Source organism: Nematolebias whitei, chromosome 4 (genome assembly GCF_014905685.2).
Source record: "Nematolebias whitei isolate Nwh7 chromosome 4, NemWhi1, whole genome shotgun sequence".
NCBI classification, from domain to species: Eukaryota; Metazoa; Chordata; class Actinopteri; order Cyprinodontiformes; family Rivulidae; genus Nematolebias; species Nematolebias whitei.
In genome coordinates this window covers 25,637,420-25,656,697 of record NC_056501.1, presented here as the reverse complement: position 1 = coordinate 25,656,697, position 19,278 = coordinate 25,637,420, and the positions used below count along the sequence as shown (strand labels likewise).

Here is a 19,278-nt window from a genome sequence, read left to right as displayed (position 1 = left end):
TCACGTAGTTACATTTACATTGGTTGGCCTCCGTGACAACCACAATTTAACATTTTCTGGCACAGAAATGTACCACAGCAATGCATAGTTTTGCATTAACAGGTCAAAGACAAAGCTACCCAAAATAAAACAAATAGACCCTTCAAGTTTAACAACTTTCACTATCAACAAGAGAAAAACAATAAATAGTATTTTCAATCTCCATTTATTGTATATGTAGACTTGCAGCATCACTGACAGCAAACAGGTAAACAATAGAAAGACTTTTTAGAAAATATTTAATGTCTTGGCTTATTAAAAACAAAATTTTACAACTGAAATTTAGCTTTTCAAGTCCAAATTGTGTTACTCAAATAATATGTGGGCAGTTTGACATTAAAAAAGTAAACATTTTTTCTCAGTTGACAAAATTAATAAAGTTGGCGAGTGAAGTCACTTTATAGAGAAGTTCTTTTAAACTTGAACATTTACATGTTGCAGCCATTTAACAGCTTAAACTAAAGAACTGAAGCAATTTATGTTTCGCAATTGCTTGTTAAAGCTGACAATTTTAATGGTGCAACAACCCTTTTCTTAAAACAAACCCCCCCCCCCCCCCCCCCACACACACACACACAAAATTCTTTATTTTCTAAACAGATCACCACGTAATGATGTCTGGGCATTTTCTCCACAAGCTGCAAGTAGTCCTATACGCACAATGACAGGAGAAAAAAACAAAAACATAGTTCCAAGTATGGAAGGTAGCGCAGAATATTCACAATCTTCTCATGCTCACAAAATACATATTAGGTGTTGCAGGACAAGAGTCTCAGGTGACAAGGTGCCTGAACGTTTCAGGCTCAATCTGGCTCAGCAGATGTGCGACTTCATGACAAATGTGATAGAAGTCCAAATGTGAATGCGCGTTGGCTCCATGCAAGGAGGAGTCCCCTTGAAAACAAAGTTTATAGTGGACAGGGTACTCGAGTGAAACCTGACCATTCAAACCATGTTGATGATGGTTAAAAACAGTTGGGAAGGAGTGTTTCCAGTTCAGGCGTTGTCACTGGACTCAACTGTTTGAAGTTTGACCATGTGATCTGGCTTGTTGCCGTTGCTGTGGTGCTCCCACATCTGCAGATAGAGCTTCTCCAGGTCCATTGTGTACTGCTTGGTGTTGAACAGGGGGCTGCAGATTCGCTGTTTCCAAACGCGTGCTCTGATCATTTTCAGGCTGCAAGAAAGAAAAATAAGCAACGTCAGACTCTGACACATGGGGGGTGAAGAAGTTCAAAGACAAGGCAGGTAAAGCAGATAAAGGTCTTCTTACTACTCCATGTCAGATCCCAGCTTGACCGCTACGTCCTCGTATTCCTGACGACTTTGGGCGATGAGCTCTGGGCAGCCGAGACAACTGAGTTGGGAGGCGGCCACGCGGGAAGCGAGGGTTTCACCTACAAAAGGGTCTTATTAAAACAAAAGACTCGATATATAGATTTAACAATGAAAATTTTCAAAAACATTCATTTTTCCCATATTTTGTTCAAATTTTTTATGTGGAGCAGCAAAAAATCATAACTAACAGCGGGGTGGTTTTGTGTTTTTTCAGCTTCCTCACCTGGCATCGTCACCATGGGCGTTCCAGCCCAGAGGACATCCATGCCCGTTGTGTGACCATTGCACAGAGGCGTGTCGAGGCATACATCAGCCAGCTGGCCTCTCCTCACATGCTCCTCCTTGGGCGCCACGGGCGAGAAAATGATGCGCGAGGCAGGAAGACCCATGTTCTGAGCGTACTGCTGGATGTTGGGCTCGCCAACAGCAGGGAAGCGAAGAAGCCACAGCACGCTGTTGGGCACACGTTTCAGGATCTGCAGCAACACGGGAAGTTTCAAAACAAACTTAACACCAACTTAAAAAACAAGTTACTTTATGATTTAAGTGAAGACAAATGAATCAAAACGATCAGTAGGACTGCATCTGTTTAACGTACGTTGGCCCACGTCTGAAGAGTTGGAGGATCAATCTTGTAGAGTTGGTTGAAGTTGCAGTAGACGATGGAATCCTCTGGGAGACCGTACTGGGAGCGGGTTGTAACTACAACGGTGCGCAGCACCTCCTCCCCAGTGGCAGCTTTGTTATTGATCTGAGTGAGAATAAAATAAGTTTGTACATTTTTCCCCCCCAAGTGTTTTGTGACGTTAACTGTTTGAGCCCACAGATAATCAAATGAGCAAAACCCACTAAATTTCCACCAGTTTTAGTTCATTTTCACACTTGATGGCCTTAAACAAACAAATCCAAACCGAAAGAAGCTAAAGTCTTCCTGTATCTGCACAAACGGTCTTTCAAGATTTGCATTCATAATGAGAACCGCGTCCAAATGATTCCTACCTGTGTGGTAGCCAGGCCATTGCTGACTGTGAAGTTATTGATCGTGACTTGGATTTGGCCTTGATTGATCATATTGATAATTGCTTCAGCTGCTGTGTTCATGGGAATCACAGGCATGGACAGAGCTCCATTTGTGTCCCCCACAGGTTCCTGATTGTTGTCACACTTCATCTGGGCACAGAGAACAGTTTCTACTTTAAATCTTGAAAATATTGTTCAACATTAAATCTTCCAACATGCTCTGATGCATGTGGGCTACTCGTACTCCATATAATTACTGCATTATTATATTCACTCCATTCAGACTAGTTTGTTTTCTGTAAGGCTCAGGAAGTACTTTTACTCACTTTTATGACTTTAACATCAGGAAGACTGTCCAAGAAGGCTTTCAGATCAATACCATTAAGAACAATGCGATTGTCAAAGATGTGTCCGTTTGACTTGAAATCAATCACTGCCTTTTTCTGCGAGTCAAAGAAATAAAACATTTTGTAAAACTAACAAATAAGGAAATTGAGAAAACGAACCTGAATGATTATCAGCTATAGGAAGATGAACAAACCTTGAGGTGAGGGAACATGTTGGCATGATCACCAATGAAGAAAGTATTGGGCATGTAGGCGAGTTTCTCAGAGTACTGCTCAGCTACTTCCACAGGTGACGTCTCTTTATCAGTGATGATGTAATCCATGAAAGGAGCCCCACTGGTTCCAGGGTAACCGAGCCACATAGCCTGAGAAAAGTGCAGGAATAGGTCTGTGCTTCCTTCAAAGCCAGTGGACCACAGATGTCTCACTGATCAGGGCTACAGAGTAGTTATTTTGTTTCCACAGGAGGCTCACCTGAATGGGGGCGGGACGGAGAGCAAATAGCTCATTTCGTGCTCCTTTGGTGTATCCGTTCATGTTAACCAGAATGTGGATTCCATCCTGGTGAATACGGTCTGCAGCTTTTCCATTGCAAGGAATCTAAAATCAAAAGATAAAGTGTTTCTATAGAAATAGTAATTTTTTGGCTTTTAATGTTAAATTAGTGTTACCAGAGTCTCCAACTCGCTCAAAATGATAAAAAAAAAAACCAGAACTTTCATATACTTAAAAAATATATATTCTTCTTTTCGGCTGCTCCCTTATTCAGGGTCACTACAGCGAACTAAGTCGCACAAAGACTTGGCAATTGTTTTTACGCCGGATGTCCTTCCTGACACAACCACAGAGCTACCACAGCCTCTGTGTGGAGCAGAGAGCTGCTACCTAGAGTGCCCGGGGGAGCAGATGGTGGGGGTTAAGGGCCTTGCTCAAGGGCCCAGAGTGGGGCAAATGAGGGTGGAGACAGGTGTGAGTGCTTCACCTATCCCACCCACATTTTGATGTTGTCGGTACCGGGAGTTGAACCAGCGATCTTCCGATCACAGGCTCACCTTCTTGAACCTCTGCACCACCACTCCCTCTCCACTCCTTTTTTAAAAAATTAATCTTTTTCAAACTGTGTTAAGTATAAAAAAAAATAATAAATAAAAAAAAAAAAAAGTAATTTTGTAAATTCATGAAAACAGAGAAGTGACTCTTGTTCTGGTTACCTGTGAAAGGTCTGTGAAGTGATGAGCTTCTGCTACAACTTTCACACGGAAGTTCGTACCATCATCAGGGCTCAGTGCGTAACAGAACACCTTCAGAAAAGATGTCAAATAAAACAAATCTTAGTAACAACATATTGTAATGAGTGATGTATACACGCTTATTTATATTACATGAATAGAAGGTACAAATGAGATCATCTACCTCAAATTTCTCTGGGTTGTGCATTCCAGGGATAGACTGCATCAGGTGGGAGGTCGGGTGGTTGCCAAAGTCAGAGCTGACGTAGCCTACACGCAGACGTCCGCCGCTGGCCTTCAGGTCCTTTGGATGCTCAAAGGCAGGTTTGTGTAGTGCATTAATCTGCACAATGGGCAATAGTGTAAGATTACAACCACAGCAGGAGGCACATTTTCTTTCTGAATTAGCCAAACCCATCTAAACAAAAGACAAATGCAAAAATCATTTAAAAAAAAAATTCCAAAGCTTAACATGGAACGTTTGTTTATACCACACCCTCATACACTGCAAGCAGCCCGTGCACCACCAGCTGTTTTGCCTCTTTAAGAAAAACATTTTAAGAATTGTGCTTGTCCCTTACCTTCCCCAACACCCCACAGCCAGGCCCAGCCATTACCAACCACCTCACAACCACCCAAAAAGTAATTTAAAGGTTACTTGCTTTGATCATTGCGTGTACCTTGTCCAGGCAAAGGTTTCCGTGGCGCTCGGCAATGGCCTTGCGGAAGTTGTGAGACAAGGGATACAGCATGCTGTGGTGTGGGTGCACAGAGGGCAAGCGGTTCTTTTCCAGCTGGTCGGCTACAATGCTCACAAGCTTTTTCATTCGTTCGTCGTAGTCTGTCCAGTCACACACAATCTGGAAAAGTAAAACAAATGAGAAAAGTCAGATTTACTTCAGAGGTAAAACCTGTTAAATAAATTGCTAAACACATAAAGGTCCATATACAACCTGCAGGCAATGTGCCAAGTTGCAGTAGGCATCAGGAAAGTCTGGCTTGAGTTTCAAGGCAGTGCGATAAGATGCAATGGCCTCTGGGATGTTTCCAGAATCCTTAAAAAAAACACATTAAAAGAATAAATTAAACTTTATAAAACTAGTAATGAAATAGATAAACTCAACTGTTGAGGATTTTTATTTTAACAGACATGCATTTTTACATACGTTTGTGACAATGTAAATTTATAAGTAATTGATTTGATTTACTCTTAATATAGAAATTCATAAACATATTTTATAAAGACATTTGTAAATATCTAAGCTGTTAACCGGTCCTTAAACATAAAGCATGTTTTGGAATCATTTAAGGAAAAATGTTCAGATTAAAACAAATTTGTTGTCTCTACCTTGTGTATGGAAGCCAGATTGCTGTGAGCATCAGCGAAGGCTGGGTTAATCTGGATGGCACGAGTGTAGCACTGCAGGGCTCCCTGTACATCTTGCATCTCTTTCAGCGTGTTGCCCATGTTGGAATAGGCATCAGCAAATGTAGGACTGATTCTAAAGTCACAACAGAAAAGTGTTCTAGTAAGTCGACTGATTCAGGCTTATTTAACGCAAGTGTATGATCACCTCAAGTATTTGATGTCAGATTAACAAGAAGAAGGTGATAAACAGAACAGAAAGTCGAATGACGCCTATAAATTAGGATTACAAACCTGATTGCCTCCTTGTAGTGCATGAGGGCCTCCTGGAGTTTTCCTTGCTGCTGCAGAACACTGGCTAGATTAGAGTGGGCTGCTGCAAACTCTGGGAACACCTAATGAAAAGTAATAAATAAAAATGAAGACAGTGTACTCATCCAAGTCAATTAAAAAAAGTGTTGTTAATGTTACTCGACTCACTTCTAATGCTTTTCTATAGAGCTGAACTGCCTCCTCTATATTGCCCTGCTCACGTTTTATATTAGCCAAGTTGTTAAGTGAGTCAGCGTGAGTTGGACACAAACGCAAAGCCGTGTTGTAGCACTCCTCTGCTTCAGACACCTGATTAAAAAAAGAAAAAACATTTGAAAATCAACTTAAACCCTCCCCAAATTATACTAATTTTGGAACACAAAAATGCACATTACGTTGCCTTTCTCCTTCAGGGCATTGGCTAAGTTGCAGTAAGCGTCAGGAAAGTGAGGCTGCAGTTCAATAGCACGACGGTAGGTGTCGATGGCGAGGTCGATGAGGCTCTGCTCATAGTAGACACAGGCCAGGTTTCCATGGACAACTGCATGGTTGGGGCTAAGACTCAGCGCTCTCAGGTAAGCAGCCACAGCTCTGAAACAATACAAATAAACAGCTACCAACAAGCCCCTATTTGATCACATTATAATCTGTTAACATATTAAGATAAAACTTTCGTTTCAATAGCAGTTACACAACGGCTTTTGCATAGAGGCAGTACATCTGGCCTGCCTAAACGATGGAATGTAATAAAACAAGTTCAAAGAAAAAAAAACTTTAACTTGTACTCAGTTACAAGTTGTTATTCAAACGTTATGAAGTGTATTTTTTAAGAAAACAGCTTATGCATGAATGTAGAGTATCGTAAGGTCTGAGTGACACTTGACTCACCTGTCAAAAATGCGGGCTTCTTTGAGAACGTTCCCTAAATTGATGTATGCATCAAGAAAATTTGGGTCCAGAGTCACAGCCTAAAAATGAAAAACAAGCTTATCACGTAACAACACAAATATCCCAAAACAGGAGCCATAGAGTACAAAATAACCAAAAGTACCTTTTCAAAATGGTGTATAGCGAGCCAAATTTCTCCTTGGGCATTGAACACACAACCCAAGTTGCTCCAGGCCACTGCAAAGTTTGGCTGAGTCTCAATGGCTTTCAGGTAACAAGCCTTCATGTTGGTTTAAATTGAAAACAGGAAAGGAGGACAAGAGGTAGAATGGGACAGATATAGTATGCAGAGAGAGAGAGGGGGATTGCAAAATAAAAAAAATAGATTGAAAATAAAAGAAAAAGAAAAAAAGGGCAGAGAAAGAAAAATTAGTGTCCATCCTCCATGATATCAAAAAGTGAGTCCACAGCATGGGCTCGCTGGCGCCAAAGTCTGCCGCGCAAAGCTGCATTGCTTTTTCCTACGCTGCGCAGATCCAACCAACACCCACACATAGGCCCCCATCCTGCAGTTATGACCACGTGTTCACCAATTCTAATGGTTCTTGAACCAGGTACCGACTGCTGCTTTTTGGTGACCTTCTGTATGACAACGCAGTAAATGAGAGTAAGAAATAATTCATCATCAACAATGGCAACTAAACGCTAAATATCATTGGTAGAATTTTTTTCACAACCTTAGATGCTGGGCAGTTTGTGTGGGTGACGGTCCCTGTAATGCATGCGCAACAAACGCGGGCGCGCTGTGCGAGTATTGCCACCCCACGCTGCAACGCAGTTTGCATGACCTTGCTCCTGGCAAAGGTTTGGCTTCGCTGCTGCGCTCGCTGAATGGCCATGTGAAACAGCTGCAGACCAACAACCCCCGGCAGATAACCTGCAGGACCAGACTAGCACACACCTGGCACTCATTTATCATCTCACAATAAGGAGAGGGGGCCATTGGGGTTATGAGATTAATCAGTTGCATTATTTATTAAGAGCTTCAGATAGAAGAAAAAGAATAATTCCAAATGAAGTGGTACTTGTAGATTAAGTCAAATTATTTTTAAGTTAAAAAGGGCAAAACCTTTTGTTTTTTAATTTGTTTCAAAGATGCGGGTGCAACTTGGGTGCGAGGCTGGTTTTGAATAGGGGAAGGTCCACAACCAACAGACCAAAGGGAATGAGGGGTGTGGATTAGCACGCTTGCGCTTTCCGCCATTTTGGTAGCTTGAAAGGTATCGCTGCGCAGCCCCTGCGCTACTGCAGACTCACAGCACACTATCTGCATCATCATCAGAACGCTGCAACTCCAAATAAAGAAGGGAAAATCAAAACAAAACAGGAAAAACAACAAATATGTCAGAGTTAGAGGGTTCTTACTTGTTTTTCATGATTATAGCTTCCAAATCTGAGTTTCTCTTTACTTGTTATTAAACTAGGTAATTAGTATGGTATATTTTAAGAAATGTTTACTGTGGATTGTAATGTTTATTTATTTATTTATTGCTCTTCAAAAGGAAGCCACAAGACAGAGGAGCTCTAGCATGAAGTGAGGTGGTTTTTCTTTTGCTGGCATTTACAAACCCGTTACCATATTTTTGGACTTTGTCAGAGTGGCGGCCGCAGCTGGCTGGAAGAAGAGGAGAGGACTGAGGCTGCCCTAGTGTTCCTTTCCGCCAGGCACCTACGCAGGAATAGTGTCACCCACCTGAAACCTTCTAAATAACAGTATCAGTTGTGGAAAAACCAAAAGAGACAAAATCAGAAAACAAGATCGTTAGTATAGGTTGTCAAATAATACATTCTTTTTATTATGGAAATAAAACATAAAAATCACAACAAACATAAAAATCTATATTGCTATGCTTCGTTTTGAGTCATGCAATGAATGTTTAAATTCAAAGAAAACTAAAGGAATGCCTACAGGTATCTGGGAGGGAAGAAAGGCTTTGTTGTGAGCAGATAATCAGTGACCTAAGGTCAGACTTCCAGTTGTCCTTCAATTCAGATTTGAAATAAAACTTACAGGAGGACACTTACTGGCTTGATCTTGCCCAAATGAACTGATCCCATTTCATTGGGAATAATATTTACATATTTGAAGGAAAAAGGGAAGAAATATTAATCATTGCTTGTATTTTATTCAGCTAGCATTTTCATGAAATATTTTTTTAAAAACTTTGGGTTCCTGGCCTGCTTTCTTGAATCCTGGCCAATGGGTAGAGAAAAGAAATCTGTGGATTAATTACTTGAATCTAGCAGCCTCCACAGTTCTGAAATAAAGAGGTCATTGCTGCAGCTTTGCATGTTTTTGTCTTTCTAACCCAGCATCTGACGCAGGAGGTGGAGTACAGTTTGTGAGTTGTCTGCTTGACACCAGTTCAGTCATTTTGAAGCATTAGTGATTACTCTTTAACTCGTACAGTTTGAAGTGCAATTGGAAAGCGGTGGTTATCAAGAAAGTTAACCACCTTAGAGAACTACTTTTAGGTAACCTGAGTCCCAAATATAAAAAAATAAGCAAAAGTACAGAACAAGTTGGGAGTGTGTTGGAGCACACACTGGATGATGCAGAAAGGTCAGGAAGACAACTCTGAGCGCGCACACTCCACCAATCCTCAGCGAGCGCGCAGGGGGGTGGAGCGACAGAGCTGAGGAGCTTGTGACTCCCTGATGCTCCTCCCCACTCCTTTACCCCCCTCTCTAGCATGAAATAAGATGGCCTGTAACCGGCAGGATAACTCCATACCTCCAGATTTGACCCCATCAAGGTAGCCCCTTGAAATAAACAATTTTTGAGACAAACTGAAGTAGTAATTCCTGAAGTGGGGGGGAGAGCCACACTTGGAGCCTGACAGCAAACCAAGATAAAACAATAGTCTTTGGGTTCTTTGTGTACAAAACAGGAGTACAGCAGTTAGGTTATAAACCATCTTATCTTTTGCACTTCAAAGATAAACTAACTTTCATCAGTTCATGACTTCTCCCAAGACCGAGCCAGCATTTCCCCTCTAGGGTGACTATATAAAAAATACAAGGCCAAAGTTGCATCTGTTGGGTGAACTAAAAAAGTCCAGCCTTTCTTCCTGAAAGGGGAGGGGCTGACCTCCAAAAAAGGGCAGTGTATAAAAAAGGAGAGGGGGACTAAAACTGACATGTGGTATGACTGTGTATGCTATACTGAAAAACAAAACAAAGCTGTCTAAAAAGTAATCAACAGAAAGTTTTTATGTACTAAAAAATTAGCCTCAATCCAATAATTCCCAAAGGAATTAGCCAAGTTTAGCGAGTGAGAATCTCACTGCAGCTCAGAGAAATGAGGGATGCTACTGTTCCCTGTTTTTAACTTAGCTGAGATGGTTGAACTTAAAAAATCTGATGGATTTTAAAAACGTTAAAAAGGGAAATATATATAGCCTTATTGGGTACTAAAAACAAATATGTGATTAGGAAAAAAAACCCTATGTAATAAGCCACCACACATCTATATTAAAGCCAACCCATTGTCACATACCTTAGCCTCTTCCAAACGCCCAAGGGCTTTAAGCAAATTGCCCAAATCGCTCCGCACGCAATAGAGGTCCTGCAGAGGAAGACGTTTAATTTTACTATTACTCATCAGCAAAGGGAAACACAATGTCATTTCAAAAACACCCAAATATGTAACTTACCGGGTTGTACTGTAATGCAGACACATAAGCCTGCACTGCTCCCTCCATGTCTCCCGCGGCCACCAGAGCTGCTGCCAGGTTGATGTATCCATCAATAAAATCTGGTTTCAGCCTCAGAGCATGACGATAATGCTCAATAGCCTCCTGTAGCTGCCCACGCTCCTTGTAGACGTTCCCCAGATTGGAGTAGGCCTCTGCAAGCATTGGGTTTTGTTTGATGGCCAAGGTACTGAAGTGAGCAGACCTGTAGGACGATGTTACGAACAAGATTGTTGCATTTCCAGAAACTCCAGACACGAACTGCTAGCTTGATTTGTTGTTTTGAGGCAACAGCAAAGCAGCAAGGTATTTATTATGCAATTCTAATCAGAACTAAAAGACTTAACTTGCAAGATTCAAACCCCCCCACCAAGGCATTGTCAGATACCACCACCACAAGTCCATGTTACAATCATAGGGAAAGCGTGACACCTCAATAAATCGAGTAACAGAATTTCCAGTAGAAGCTTCAGCCATTTCAGCAGATCCTTCAGTTCAGCTGTGCGCGTTCAAACCCGGAAGCCATGTAACTTTTTGCCATCACCACATGAAATGCTGAGTGCATGACAAGCCTCCCCTACCACACCTCACCTGTCAAGTCTTCGGCACTGGAAGTGGATGGAGGACAGAAGCAGTAACACGCCCGTGTTATCAGGCTCCTGCCTCCATAGCTGCATGCAGTGGCGCTCAGCTGCCTCAAAATCCCCTGACTGGTACTCGCGGTGCGCCAGCTCCGCCAACCCTTGGAAGGAAAGCAAACGTTTTGTTGGTTCTGGAGCACCAACACAAGCCAAGGAGGGGGGAAAACAACATGTTAGAGTTGATGGAAGAAATTAAATCTGACAAATGAAAACAAACAGATGGCAAAGCTTTCATTAAAGAACTCATAACTTGAACTCGAACAGAAACGAAAGCAACACACCAAATCAAGGGATCACCAGAAAATATGTGATGAAATTAATGGAAATGACTGGAAACTGAACACTGCATCACCATTGTTGGATTGATAATAAATACTCAAATTTCATGATGATTCTGTGTGATGAAATGTATGGCTGTAATGAACGCCTCACATATTCTTTTACTAGGGGTCTAATGAAACCTGGACTTGTATTAATAAAATTCATACGGTCATGCAGTTCAACACATGCTGAATGATTATGTTTGGAACATTACATTTCTCCACAACTTCCAGTTTATGTGTTTATTAAGACAGCACATAAAGTTATACTGCAAAAAATGCCATGGAGACAACAGGCAGGGCTGAACTTGGGGGTATAATTGATTTCAATTTAGAGATGCACCAATCCAATACCAATATCGGTACTGATATCGGGTATTGGTGACAATGTGACCGATCCATGACTGGGCAGATCTATTTACTTTAATTCTATGCTTTTTGCTCTGAGTGACGTCATGCGCTAACGTACTGACTGAACAAATTAAAGTTGTGTTGTTTTACATGTTTGACCAAGCTTGTGAAGCTCTTGGTGTGTTTAAGTGTGCTGTTATGGTGCAGAGTTGTCAATGAATTTGTAATTCAGTACATTCATGTCTGCGTTTAACAAAACAAATGTTTTAAGTTAATTCAGCACTGGGTTTGTAAGCTCAAACATCCAGGTAGACAACAAAAATGGCTAAATCATGTCATCTGGACTTGTTTCAGAAACGGGTCCAGATGACATGATTTTTCTATTTTTGTTAATTCAGTTTTTCTGTATCAGATCGGTATTGGCCGATATTAAACAGCAGATATCTGTATCATATCGGAAGTGAAAAAAAGTGGATCAGTGCATCCATATTTCAATGAGAGAAAATTCACACCATCCTTCCTACTATCGCCTTCGATTCACTGTTAGATGAAGCAACTTAAGAAAAGTCACTATACTGTTTTTGTTCTGTTGAGCTCTCTGAATTGTCAAAAATTCTAGCTTCATCCAAACCATCATGTCTGCTAGATCCCATCCCAACCAGACTATTTAAAGAGGTATATCCCCTAATTTATATCCCCATTTTGGATTTGCTTAATTTGTCTCTAATAAATTATTATGCACCACAGCACTTTAAGGTTGCTGTAATTGAACATTTACTTAAGAAAACTGAACTTGATTCAGGATTTCTGTCTAATTATAGACCTAGATCAAATCTAACATTCATCTCAAAAACTCTTGAGAAATAGTTTCAGCATGAACATCTGAATCAAAATAATCCATCTGAGAAGTTTCCAATGGGGTTTAGAGCTCATCATAGCACAGAAACAGCACCGGTGAAAGTTACTAATGATATTCTCATGGTCTCTGACAACGGACAGGTGTCTATACTGGTCCTGTTAAGAGCTCAGTGCTGCATTTGATCACAATATTTTACTTCAGAGGCTTGAATATGATGTTGGAATTACAGGAGCAGCTCTAAAATGGTTTAATTCATATTTATTTGATAAGATTACAGTTTGTAAATGTAAATAATGAATCTTCTTCATACACCAAAGTTAGTCATCATGTTCCTCAGGGTTCAGTGCTTGGACATATACTCTTTACTTTATATATGCTTCCATTTGGTAAAGTTATTAAACAGCATGGAATATATATAATTTTAATTGTTATACTGATGACACAGTTATATTTATCCATGAAACCCAATTAATCTAATAAATTACTTAGATTACAGGCATGTCTTAAAAGACATAAAAACATGGATGACCCTTAGTTTCCTGCTTTTAAACTTAGACAAGACAGTGGTTGTGGTTTTGGGACATGAGCATCTTAGGAATTAACTTTGCAGCCTTTCACTTTCTTTGGCATTAATTTGGCCTCCAGTTCTAATGTGAAAAAAAACAAAACCTTTGGTGTTATTTTTGATCAGGCTATGTCTTAACCCCCATATTACAAACGGTTTCCGGGATTGCTTTCCTCTACCTGCGTAATATCACTAAAATTAGAAACATCTTGTCCAAAAATTATGCAGAAAAACAGGTTCATGCATTGATTGGACATTAGGTTGGACTATTGCAATTGATTATTATCTGGGTGTCCAAAAACTTATTTATTATTAATCTTTATTTAACCAGGCAAATCCCATTGAGATCACAGACCTCTTTTGCAAAGGAGGCCTGAAGGCAGCCTAACATGCATGTTTTTGGTCTGTGGGAGGAAACCAGAGTACCTGGGGAAAACCCACGTAAGCAAGAAAAGAACATGCAAACTCCACACATAAAGATCCCAGGTCCAACCAGGAATTGAACCCAGGACCTTCTTGCTGTGAGGCAAAAGTGCTAACCACTGAGCAGTTGCGCTGCCTTGAAAAAGTCTTAAGTTGATTCAAAATGCTGCTGCCAGTGTTGAGAGTTGGTAGAGATCATATTTCTCCAATTTTAGCTTCTGTCCATTGGCTCCCTATCAAATTCAGAACAGGATTCAAAATCTTACTTCTAATACAAAGCTCTCTACAAACTAGCTCCATTTTATCTTATTGTTCCATACTTTCCTAACAGAGGACTTTGCTCTCAGACTGCACGTTTACTTGTGGTTCCTAAGGTTTCCAAAAGTAGAACGGGAGGCAGAGCTTTCAGTTATCAGGCTCCTCTCTTGTAGAACCAACTTTCAGTTTTTGCCCGTGAGGCTGACACATTGTCTACTTTTAAGATTAGGCTCAAGTCTTTCCTTTTTGATAAATCCTATAGTTGGGGTTGGCTTGGGTTTCCTGAGCTATCCCTTAGTTATGCTGATATAGGCGTAAGCCCCAGAAGTACGCGCGTACCTCCACAGGGCAGGTCCGTGCAAAGCTAAATTTTTACGACCGCATACGCTGTGTCGGACAATAAACTGCCCGGCGACGGACTGTTTTGTATGAGACACCAATGTATTAAATTCCCCTTTTTCATCTCTGATCTGGCTTTTCTTTTGTTTTTTTGCCAAAAGGCAAGAGATCTCTTCCTCCTCCGTTGATGCCATGACTGAAATGGTGAGAAATGAAGGAGTTTGTCATGAGCGAATTAAAATCAGTCCCAGCGTGGCTGCGGGAGGGTTTGGAGATTTCCTGTTGGGCTGATCCGATGTGTGGGCTGCAGGGACAGCGCTCCCCGTTTGTTTTTTAGAACTTTTTATTAACAACATATAAACATAGAACACTGCTGCGGCTGTCAGCTCTCATTTTTTTTCTTCCTCGACCTGTCAATCAATCCAGTAGGCGTGTCAGCAAATGACCAATCGGCGACCTCAATTTGTCCCGAAGGTAAACGCCCTTTGTCTGCGAAGCTGCTCTGCAGCTGCTTAGGGTGTACGCTTGAGTATGAAGTGTCAACCCTCCGCGTACGTACGTACCTCTGCGCGGATGGACGCGGGAGTATAGTGGGGGCTTTAGACTGCTGGAGGAAAAACTGACCACATTTGCTCACTCTGCTGCTGTATTTACTTGCTCTACTTTACCAGTTTGTATTTGTAACAATTATATCTACCATCCTGATGCATGCTCAATAATCCAGGTAGAAAAATCTAAAAAAGTTAAATCTGGTCCTCTGGACATTCAAAAACACAAAACAAAGCAAATCAACAACAAAAAAATTTTTTTTTTGTTGATTTGCTTTGTTTTGTGTTTTTGAATGTCCAGAGGACCAGACTTAACTTTTTTAGAAGTATATCTACCCTTAAAGTGCTTTTGTGTGTGTGTGTGTGTGGGGGGGGGGGGGGGGGGTGCCTATCCTCTAATAGAAAGTGCACCTGGACCTGTTTGTTGCTCCTTCCTGTCCTCTCAAACCCCAGCCAATCGAAGCTGATGGCTGCTAGTCCAGGGCCTGATTCAGCTGAAGGATTCTTTCTGTTCAAGGGGAGTTTTTCCTTTCCACTATTGCCTATGTGCTTGCTCAGGATGGGAGACTGTGACAAAGTGAAGATTCAACACAATCTGCTGGCTTCCTTTGATAACTTTTACTAAGTGGCTTTTACAATGTATGTGAATGCTACGACTACTGTTGTGACTTGGTGCTCCATAAATAAACTGAACTGAATATGAATGTCTGCTGTTTGGGAATATTACGGTTTCCTAATCAACTACAGTGACAATGGAGAAAAAAGGTGGTTCAACTGTTTTGTTGCCATTGTTCAACAGTATGTAGCTGACTTGGCATAATCTAAATTTAAACAAAACTGTCATAAAGAAAAAACAAACTTAAAGAAAAAATATTTTGGAAATAAAAAAAAGGAATAAACGTAATGCAGCAGAAGATGAATAAGCAAGGAGGTAGGTGGATGACACACAGGGAGAAGTTCAGGCATTCTGTTGAAATCCTGTTTTCATGTTTAAAATGATGCAACAGACTGTCAATCAACAAGTCGCATTAAAATACCAAACTGTATTTAGCTTTACCCCGTGTTTCTCAAGCCAAGCCTTTACTGTACACAATCCTTGTGTTTAACATTTAAAAAGATATTTTCATTTGTGTCACATTTGCAAAAACCTTGCTCAAACAAAGAGTACAAAAACATTCAGGAAAATCACACACTTAATAACACTTCAAAGTATTTAAAAGTAAAACACAGGTTAGTTGGGGAAATTGCTGAAACTTTCCGACTCAACGTGCCCAAACCCTTTTGAACATTGACGCTATCAAGCTCATGCAAACAATAAAAAATTGCTGTCAATCAGGTTCCTGTGGAAAGGTGTGTGTGTCTAAGTATTTACTGAACCATTATGAAAAGTCATAACTAAAGATTTGGGTTGGCCAAAAGTTTCACACTGTTAGTACAGTCAGAATGACATTAAGTATTATTGTATTTAAGAATCAGCAAGCCAAAATAATAATTATCCATTGCTAATGTGAAATTACTTTCAAAATGCCATGAAACAGAAAGACACACAATTTATAAGTCAAACAAAAAACTCCCATTTCAGCAGTCTAAACAGGGAATATCGATTGTGACTCGATATCTGTAAGAAATCAAGAATAATGGTTTTATTATTACCCGTCTAGTCAATAACACAGCATTTTAAACATTACTATTGTTATTTAGAAGAAATAAACTGGAGTAATTAGTAATACCTAGCAAATTAGCCAGTAAATGTCAAAATGAAATCCTTGCCATGGACATTTTTCAACATTACGTAATGCTCGTAAGCATGAACCAAAGCAGAAGGCAGCTTTAAACATACTACAAACATTAAAATATAAGATATCGTACAGGTGAAGTGCATTTCACGATCACAATCGGGCTCAAATCCTACGTCTGGGTTTAAGTCGGCTGCAGTTTTGGACACCATGAAAGGAAAAAGCAGACATAAGACGACCGCAGTGTCGGCGCCAGGCCGTGATGTCTGCCCGGCTACTTTTACCAGTAGGAGGCTCCGCCATCATGGCGGCCGGTTTCTTCACAAAAGGTTGAACATGTCATTACCGATTGGTCGAATATTTGCTTAAAGATGCACGCAATCCACAATAGTATTCTAGAGTTCAACTAATAATATATAGACGTACATTGCTGTAAAGTAAAACGAGACGTTTACATAGAAATAAGCCGTAGGATGAGTTCAAGTGACGCCATGTTCTTGTAAATTTTGCTAGCATTTAAATTCGGCCTACGTTGTCAGGGTGTTCGTGTTATAGCATTTACTTAAAAAGACAGGTTCCTGTCATTTTTCGGCATTATTCCCCCCACTTGCCTACCTGTGCTATCCGCCACATTCCCCACTGAGCTCGCCATCTCCTCGGTCTCCGTGTTTTCTACGGTGGTCGTCAATGTGCCTTCTGACGAGTACCAGCTTCAAGAAAAATCTGCGGCTCGTCCTTTCCGGTTGCTACAAGCAAAACACGTTGGCTGACACGTTTAGGCAAGGCTAGCTTCTTTTTCCGTTCTTGGTACAGTTAAAAAAAAAATCTCACTGTAGTTTGTGTACAGTCGAATAATAATTAGTAAGCTAACGTCGTTACAACGTGTTTAAGTCACAAAAACACGGTTAGTTGCTGTAATATTTTCTTAACTGCTTTCATGCTCACAACAAAGCCGCTATTGAACATAAAATGGCGAATTGGGTGGAACTCGTTTTCAAGAGAATCTAGGTCCAGATATGGCAAATTCGATATAATTGTAATATACTGTTTGCACTCTAGACAAACAAATAAAAATAAATTTTACGGTTAAAATAATTCTAGTTAATTATACGTTATAAATTAAAAATAATAAAAATAACTAATTTAAAAGCTATCATGCGGAAGAACACGTTGGTGCAGTGAGACGAAGTGCGGATGCTGCTGCGAGTAGTGATGGCGGCAACATGGCGTTTAGGCTTAACGAATGAACTAATGTGAGGTAACAATGTGGAGGGCACTCAGACCTGTCCTGTCCTGCAGTTTGAACCAGAACTGTAGCATCTCTTAACAGTCAGAGCATGTGTAGAGTATCACTTTCAGATAAATCCAAAACAAACGTCACCTCAGTATCTCTAAACTGATATTTATGTATTTTTCTGTGTGCTACAGCAGCTTTTGCCACCATCTTAATTCAGATTGACTCCAAAAGTTAATCAGTTTCAGATGTACATGCACTGATTCCTTGCTCCATGTTTCATTAAAATATGTCCAGTAGTTAATTAGATATTTGGCTAACATACAAAATGAGTTGAGGACAATTAGGGCTATTCAACTGGCAGCCCAGGGGTCAAATCAGACCCTTGGTGTGCTCACTTCGGTTCATTTTTAAAGAAAACTAGATTTTTTTGTATGTGTCCATATAATTGGCTCTCTACAGCAGTGCACAGCTATTGAAAGCTGCCTGGGGAACAATTGGGGATAGGGTGTGCTGCTCAGAGACACCACGAGATGTGCAATGACGGAATCGAACCTGGGACTTTCAGGTCCCAGTCGGCTGCCCTGCATCTGCCCCACCTCGGGTTTGCAGGTTCTGACTTCACTCGGCTCAGGGTGCAGATGGTACATGTGGATGGCACTGGTCATTACTCTTCAGTCCTAAAAACAACAAAGCAAAGATTTACAATAAAATGCTGATTAAAATGTGGCTCTGATGAATACGCCTGAGAAGATGTAAAACTTTCTATTAAAAACCTAATCTGAACTTTGTTCAGTTCTTTATTTCAAGAGATCTTTGCTCTTGGTATGTCAATTAAATTGTCTGTGGAAGAATTTCTATATCAAACTGCTAAGATTGAACTTTGTCAGCAGTGTGAGATTTATAACTTGTTTACTGAGACATTATTAAAAATCACAGCGCTAACAACAGTTATTATTTTAATGACATCTTTGTTGATGAAAATATGTACCAGTGATAAAATAAATGTGTTAAACAGATATGTGTGCTTGCTTTGCGGTGACCAAAGTTTACCTGGATTTAAAGATCCGTCTTTGGACACCCCTGTCTGCTGCAGTTTTCATTTCTCCATTCTTGCTCTTGCAGTTGGAAAAAATTAAACATGTTTTCTCAGGATGTTTCTTTATGTCAGAAGTACAATCCTTTGCACAGCAACTTTTCTCCATTTTTCCAAGTTTCCCCACAAACTGATATGAGAGCCTCCTTGTGCAGTATGGTCACGTGCCGACATGGCTGCATGTCCGACTTTGAGAATGGTCAGTTCACTGCACCACATATTCATTTATAATTTGATGGAAGCAGCATTTAATGTGTCATGTTCACCAACGTGTTGCATCACATTTGGATAACACACTGCTTCTCTTCAAAGTAATATGCTCTCCTTTTTGTAAATGAGGTTTTAATCCAATGCATGCACTGCTACAGTATATGAGCCCATGAAAAAGGAAACTTCTAATGAATCCCCTTCAAACTTTTTACAGTAGTTCCCATCTAACATACCAGCTGTGTACTGGTATCAGGCCTGAGCTGCCCATCAGTGTAATGGGCAGCTCAGGCTGCATGCCAGTGTGTATGTGTGTGGGCATACACGCTGGTGAGCACTGCTAACCAAAAAAGTTAGCTATGCTAACCCATATTCCGCTAACTGAAAAATTGTTTATATATATATAT

The 19,278-nt window shown here is 40.5% G+C and overlaps 1 protein-coding gene across 2 annotated transcripts; it reads right to left on the bottom strand.

Moving 5' to 3' along the window:
* Positions 1–606: 606 nt before the first annotated feature.
* ogt.1 (O-linked N-acetylglucosamine (GlcNAc) transferase, tandem duplicate 1) lies at positions 607–17,289 on the bottom strand. Of its 2 annotated transcripts, none has more exons than XM_037675356.1 (22): positions 16,950–17,289; positions 10,886–11,066; positions 10,256–10,499; positions 10,099–10,167; positions 6,703–6,819; positions 6,540–6,619; positions 6,047–6,242; positions 5,820–5,960; positions 5,634–5,734; positions 5,322–5,475; positions 4,927–5,028; positions 4,654–4,833; positions 4,158–4,316; positions 3,956–4,045; positions 3,219–3,344; positions 2,939–3,109; positions 2,724–2,840; positions 2,377–2,547; positions 1,976–2,128; positions 1,601–1,853; positions 1,313–1,436; positions 607–1,216 (listed from the first exon to the last, which is right to left on the bottom strand). In XM_037675356.1, exons 1-22 carry the CDS (start codon positions 16,984–16,986, stop codon positions 1,036–1,038), a joined length of 3,147 nt encoding a protein of 1,048 aa, XP_037531284.1. In that variant the 5' UTR covers positions 16,987–17,289; the 3' UTR covers positions 607–1,035. The 2 variants fall into 2 exon arrangements, with proteins under 2 accessions (XP_037531284.1, XP_037531285.1); XM_037675357.1 differs by having other exon boundaries at positions 10,886–11,036.
* Between the last annotated feature and the right edge of the window lie 1,989 nt (positions 17,290–19,278).

Excerpts from the sequence above, each read along its gene's own strand:
- ogt.1 (XM_037675356.1), bottom strand. The coding sequence starts at position 16,986 with ATGGCGAGCTCAGTGGGGAATGTGGCGGATAGCACAG. Across the intron at positions 3,345-3,955 it reads ACTTCACAGACCTTTCACAG|ATTCCTTGCAATGGAAAAGC; the intron begins GTAACCAGAACA and ends TTTTGATTTTAG. Across the intron at positions 1,217-1,312 it reads CTGGGATCTGACATGGAGTA|CCTGAAAATGATCAGAGCAC; the intron begins GTAAGAAGACCT and ends TCTTTCTTGCAG.